Source organism: Clarias gariepinus, chromosome 2 (genome assembly GCF_024256425.1).
Source record: "Clarias gariepinus isolate MV-2021 ecotype Netherlands chromosome 2, CGAR_prim_01v2, whole genome shotgun sequence".
NCBI lineage: Eukaryota > Metazoa > Chordata > Actinopteri > Siluriformes > Clariidae > Clarias > Clarias gariepinus.
Window position 1 is genome coordinate 6,515,797 of NC_071101.1, and position 7,088 is coordinate 6,522,884.

At 33.1% G+C, this 7,088-nt stretch overlaps 1 protein-coding gene across 1 annotated transcript; it reads left to right on the top strand.

Annotated features, from left to right (window-relative positions):
- The first annotated feature begins 860 nt into the window (after positions 1-860).
- LOC128513130 (uncharacterized) lies at positions 861-6,615 on the top strand. The gene is made up of 5 exons (XM_053486786.1): positions 861-983; positions 1,251-1,601; positions 3,232-3,384; positions 3,824-3,879; positions 5,180-6,615. The coding sequence occupies exons 1-5, from the start codon at positions 941-943 to the stop codon at positions 5,300-5,302; spliced, it is 726 nt and encodes a 241-aa protein (XP_053342761.1). The 5' UTR covers positions 861-940; the 3' UTR covers positions 5,303-6,615.
- The last annotated feature ends 473 nt before the right edge of the window (positions 6,616-7,088 follow it).

Sequence of the window (7,088 nt, forward strand, 5' to 3'; positions counted from 1 at the left end):
AAACAATTTATAAAAACCCAACGTTATGGTAAAAATAATGAACAAACAACAGAGACAAAGAAAGATATCAAACACACCACGAAACACGTATACGCGTACGCATGCCACACACACACACACACACATACATGCATAGATTCACTCACACAAACCAAAAACCAACTAAACGTGATGTCAATGACCATGACACTCAATATAATGTCACACAGATAGTTATTAACCACTTTTCAGCTTAAGTTAAAGGCATTGTCCCGGCTGCCTCATTTAAAATCCCTCCATAATTTCAATGTCTTTTGATTACATTGGCCCGGTTTGGTGGCAATCATATAAATTCCCTAGAAGGAGTATATCAAAATCCATCAGGTGCATTTTGCGAACAACCCAAAATAACTGACTACCTGTTGAGTAGAGCCCAGGACATGCAATGTGAAAGTTGTTCAGTCCAATGAGCTTTAAATGTGTACTAGGTTTCACGTGCATACGTGTAAGTGTGTATAAGCTATGCAACAAAATCTCATGTGAGGACCCTGAGGGCCTCCGGCCACGCGACTCTTTTATAACAATTGATCATGACTCCTATGAACAAAAAAGCTCTCCAAGTTGCAGCCTAAGATGTTTATTTGGAACCTACAGATAAAATGTATTTATTTGATTTTGCTGTATTTTTGTTCATGCCAAGAGAGCCTTTCTGTGCTAGTGTCCCACGAAATATACTGTTATTCTTATTTCCATGAGCTGTAAACCATAATTTTTGTAATTAATATAAGGAACTAGTGATCAGCCCCTGACTGGACACTTGACCTAACAGGATATAACGTCTTGCAGCTAAACAGGAACTAAAGACACACAGTGGGAACAGAGAGGTTTAAAAGGCAGGTTGAAAAAAAGCATTGCTACAGTACCTTAGGGAGGTCAGTCACTGTAGCGTCCCACTGAAGAAATGGTTAATCTACGTGGTCTCTTCATACCACAGCTTCTGTTTGGTGAGTTTGCATATAAAAAATACCAGAAAAGAGTAGATTATACATTTACATTTTTTATTAAATTAAATGGTATTCAGGACTTATATATCTAGGGATAGTATAGCGTCATATATCAGTTTTAACAAAAATATGAAAGCAGTATTTAATGACAGTGTAACAATTTGTAACCAAATATTGTAGTTTAAAAATAATTTTTGATCTGGAGCAGTTGCTAAATGAAGACACACTGACTGATGTATCTGTTCTCTTAATGTGCTGTTCTTTCAGCTTTCTTTACAACATGTCTCTGTGAGATCACTTCAGCAGATGTCAGATATGTCCATCCTGGAGAGACCATCACCCTGCCCTGTAACATTACTGACTATCCGTTGATATCATGGTATCAACTGAGATCTGATGAAGTGAAGCTGCTGATATCTGCTGAACTACTGGGCATAGACAAAATCTTTTCCCTCTCTTATACTGTGAATGAAAGCCATTTTGGTATAAAAGAAAGCAGCAGTTTGGCCACTTTAGTGATTATTGGAGTTAGAGAGACAGATGTGGGGTTTTATTACTGTGAAGGTCGAAACAGGATACACAAACAGTTTGAGAAACTCATAAGACTCAACTTTGCAGGTCAGTAACAATATTTAATTTAACTGATGCCTAATGTCTTTATGTATATTCATAAATTTTTAGCATTTTCATTTGTCTATTTAAGTGATAAATACAAAATTATATAATCCCCTGAAAATAGATTTAAAGAGATTGATAAATAAAATCATACTTTTAACAAAACACAAATAATTTATATATTTATTCATTCATTTATTTAGTTTTGATTGAGGTCTTTTTCCCTTCCTGGCTATTGGTTTATTTAATTTGGAGGTTTGCCAGTGAACATACAGTACAATTAAATTAAAGACTAAGGAGACACTGGAATACTTCAATTGGTACAATTTAAGATTAGGTGAATTGACACTTCTCACTCAAGATAATCAACTGATAAGTTTATCAGATAAATATAAAAATATCTGTCAAAAAAAACAGAATTAAGGTTTTTGTTAAGTGCCTATAAAGACAAAGTTTGTGAAACTTTTGGAATTACTAGGGGGTTTTTTTTGTTTTGTTTTTTTTTTGTTCTTAAACTTATAAAATGTGGGCTTATCTTCATTTAAGTTACAATTGTAGACAAACACAATTTGACTAAGGAAATAACACATAGTAGCTGTTTTCATGTATTTATTGATCATACTGAGTAATCATTCACAGTGCAGGCTGGAAAACACAAGTAGACCACTGTGTCAATAACTTCTTTAAAAATAAATTGGCTTGAACCTTAAATAAAGTCAGATTACTGACAAATCTATTGTTCTAAAGCATGCCTGATTAGTATGATCCATACCTAATCCCTTGAAAATTCACAGGAGCTTAGGAGATGCAATGTAGAGATGTACAGTACAAAGCTGTAAAGGGTCACAAAAGCATTTTTACATGATAATAAATGATTATAAAGTAATCAGCTATTAAACATAATACACATTTATTTGATTACTTGATAACTCAGTTCAATTTATTTGAACTTATGCAGTTATGAGTGACTTATATTTATGCAACCACAATAGCAAAAATGAAATAAAATAGAATTTTATTTTTGTTCTCCCAAGGATGCTTATCCAAAACAGGGGAAATATACAGCTGCTCGGGCAACTTTAACTCTGCCTTGTGCATGTCCATAGTTCATTTTCTCAACAAGAATGGGTGTATAGCATAGCTCACACCAGGAACACAGGAAATCCTCAATCAGGTGAAAAAGACCGGCAAAAGACTTGTCGACCTGTGAAAGTCTTTCTTAAGTCTTCAAAAATTCTAATAATGGAAGGACACCATAAAAAGGAAATCACTGTTTTCAGGGGGGATAAAACACTCAAAGAAATGGTGAAAAAGAAAATTCATATTTTTGACTGGACAAGTTAGACAAGAAGAGTCTTGACCACTGTAGTTACAGTAAAGGTTGTATTATTAAGGCACATCAGTCACAGCTCAGACACTAAGCACTACTGTTTCCTGACACTCTGACTGATGGGCCAGTGAACAGTAGTGCTCAGTGCCTGATAAAAAGTTGATAAGAGGAAAATTCACAAAAAAAAAGCTGGTAAGATAAATGTTATATGAATCTTGGTGATTTAATGAGTGGTGCATTATAAATAAATTTAAACATTTTTTTCTCTGCATGATTCTGATATATGTGTCAATCTGTATTTAGATATTTCACCTGCCCCAAAAAATCACTCCTGTAATTCAGCTAAGCATCAGGATACCCTGCGGTCTACAGGATTAGAGTTCTGGATTGCAGTGTGTGTGTGTTCAGTCTCAATCCTAATAAACCTCAGTTTTGTGTTTTGCTGCATATTCAAAGGTACAATTATTTATCTTTATCATCTCTGATTAACATCATTTTACATTAAACTGTAAAAAATGTTTTAAAAGGTTAAAGAATGCCCTGCTGGTTGTGTTAAGACATTAAAAAAAATATTTTCTCTGAATAATTTGCTAATCTCAAATAATCCACATAATCAACTGTTACCTTATTAATCAAAGTTAATTGAATGTAGTGACAGAAACGTACAGTAGGTGGCAATATAAAGTACAAGAACAGACAGTTTTATTTTATAAAGGCATTGAGTAATAATCTTACACTCATTCACAGAACTTTGTGTTAGTTAAACTATGTTACTGAAATAACAATGAAATGTCCAGGAATAAAAATAATCTGTGTGTGTGTGTGTGTGTGTGTGTGTGTGTGTGTGTGTGTGTGTGTTTGTTTTGTTATATTAATTATTAATTGTCCCTTTCAGGAAAGTCATTAACGTCTTGCCGCTTCTCCAGTAACCCCACAGACTCCAAACAAAAGGTGCCAGAGATGTATTGTGTTATTACTGTTTTATTTATTACTGCTTATACAATATAAAAAAATAAATAGCTTCCCATTATAATGCTCAACACAAGGGAAACGCAGTCACTGTTACACTGAGTCCACCCACAGTTTGCATCTGTATGTTCAGCTTTGGAGTGAACTGCTGATTCATTTTTGTAGCAGCTTTAGGACATTTTGTATTACAGTGGTATTTTGGCAAGCAAATATAATCCGTCCCAGAGGCGAGTTCTTAAAGTAAAATTCCATATTGTGAAACAATATTTTACATAGAAAATAATGTAAATGCAGATAATCTGTTCCAGCCACACAAAAATATTACCAATATTACCAATTCCCAACACTTTAATCATATTTTTGCATATAAAACAAATCAAACATAAAAAAAACACCTAAATAAAGTAAAATATAAATTAAATAAACATTAAACCTCACTTAACCTTAATTTATGTTCCATTTTGGCACCAGCTGCTTTAAAATCCAAACTAAAAGTGGCTCCATTTTCTTTTTGAAGAAAAGTTTTTCATGAGTGAAGAATCCTGGTGAGGTAATGAGGTCAGCTGACTATGTTTAAAGGCAAGGTGCTAATATATATGATAAGAGGCCAAATCTCCTTTGTTGTTTATATACATACAACCGTTTGACACTTTCCCCCAGTCCTGCAGATCTCTTTGCAGATGCATCAAAATTGAATTTCTCGCCTTTGGAATAAAATCACAGCACAGTTTTTTTTCATCATCGTGAAATGTCTCATAAAGCCATTGAGGCCGATACAATACTCCTGCACACACACTTACACAGTACACAGGACTTAAACCCATTCATCCATTCACAAAAACACCAAAATATTTAGTTTATAGTTGCACTCGTATTTTGTGCACGACGGTGTCTTATTTATATAACTTTTGGGTTTGGTATATTGAGTGTTTGTGTGTCTTTCATTTTCTTGGGTTTTCTTAACACCTGTAGATAAGATAAAAGTCCCATGTTTGTGTAACCCTTTTAAATTAATTAATTAAAACAAGTGTTACAAACATTCTTAGGACCCATACACATATGTAAACTCACGTTGCTTGGTTTCCCATTGACGAAAGCAAGTTTTGATCGGCTACCTGAATAAACATTTGGTCGCTCGTATGCAAAAAAAATGCTTTTTTTTTGCAACATTTTAGTTTAGACACCACTGTATGATAACTTACATATTTAGTAGTAAATAGTAACATTTGGAAGAGCAGTTATTTTATAGTGTAATGTGATGGTGCGCTGTCTCTCTATACAGGAAGAAAACATTCAGTATGCAAGTGTCCAGTACAAAAGAAGGTCCAGAGCAACTGCAAAGAAAAACACAGCATTAGAGTCAGACAAAGTGATTTATGCAGCAGTCACTCCGAAGACCAACTGAGCAGCACAAGGTGTCACAGATTGATTAAGCAGCATTAAAATGGTCTCTCTTCTCTGTCTCTCCCTCCAATCTGTTTTAAAAAGGATCTTAAAATGACAATACGATCTTTAAAATTAAAGGTTTTAGCCAATATATCAGGAATTATTGCATAACTATTATTAAAAAATTAGATAATTAAAAGTATTTATGTAAATGTAAACACAATAAAATAATTTCACCATAAATGCATAGTAAAATCTTCTAAATGCTTTTATTAGACCAACCTTATTTACTCATAAAAGTGTGACCAAATTTAAAGCTCCGGGGAACCTGGTATAAATTTTGTTACAATTTCATTTATTACTGTTTGTGTAATTTGATTATTAATTTAGATAATATCAAAAATGTAGAATTTTTTCATGATATTTACAACAATACATTGTAATGTCTTTCAGATTTAAAGTGATTATTACTTAGAAATTAATTATATAATTATGTAATTTTTTATTATTATTAGTAGTAGTAGTAGTAGTAATAATAATAATAATAATAATAATAATAATAATAATGGTAAATAAGGTTTAATTATTTTACTGCATAAATGATAAACATTGGGAAAAATATCTACCTGAAAATGTACCCCAGGAAATGGACACAGTTATAAAGTGTTAGAGTGAAATAGTGAGGAAAAAAGATGAAAAAAAAAATGTGATTCTTGTGGACAGTTTTATTCATTACTTATTATATCAATTAATAAAACTAAAGTAGCTTGCATGATAAAACACTTCGGGAATTCTTGTGGATATGTTATGGCAGTTTTATTAATTACTTATTATATTGATTAATAACATTAACTTGCATAATAAAAAGCTTCTGGAATTCTTGAGGAGATAAAACAGCAATGACAAACATTTTTTAGCAAGTCCCTGCTGTATCAGAATTACAGATGACTCTGTCTATGTTAATAGCTACTGTAACTGGCTTCTTTTTAAAATGCATGAATTACATTAAAAGTGAAATTTACCATCAATATAATACCCATGTTGAGCACTTGATGCTAATCTCTGTGTAAAAATGCACAAATAATTTTTTACATTTTTTACGTGATTTTAACATTGTGTACAATGGTCACAACAGTCACAGGAACATACTGTAGCCTTTCCGGTATGTCCCTCATATATACTTCTGGGTGCCACAAAATCAATCATGCTCCTAAAACATATAAGAATTACCATTTGATTATATAGATGTTTCTTTAACCATGTTTCAAATTACTGATGTAAACTTCAACTCAAATGTACAAGCAACTAATAAACTTCTTTAAGTCTTCTAAAGGTGTTATGTCTAAAATTTTCAAAATATTTCGAAATACAACCAGAATCTGGTACTTATTACATTTTACCAGCAAAGCTATTTTACTTCCACATCTGTGTATTTTATTAATAACCTCCAGAACAGAACAGGAAATTACACAACCCTGGGCATGTTGTAAAATCCAGGACACTTACTGTTTGTGTCCCTTCCATCGGGCAAAAGATGCAGAACAATCAGGACACACAGTAACAGACTGAGAAAAAGCTTCTTTCCCAATGCTGTAGCCTGTATTACATCACCCCCTACACCCAACCCCCCACACCACCCCACATATTCACACACACATACTGGAGGTGCTGAAGCTGAAGGCGGTTATAACAAAATTAGCTGATTGTCCCTTTTCCCTATGCTGCTGTTAATGCACCAGACACTTTACTGCACCAAACACTTTACACCAGGACTGTGTTATTTTGGCTATTAGTATAACTTGAGC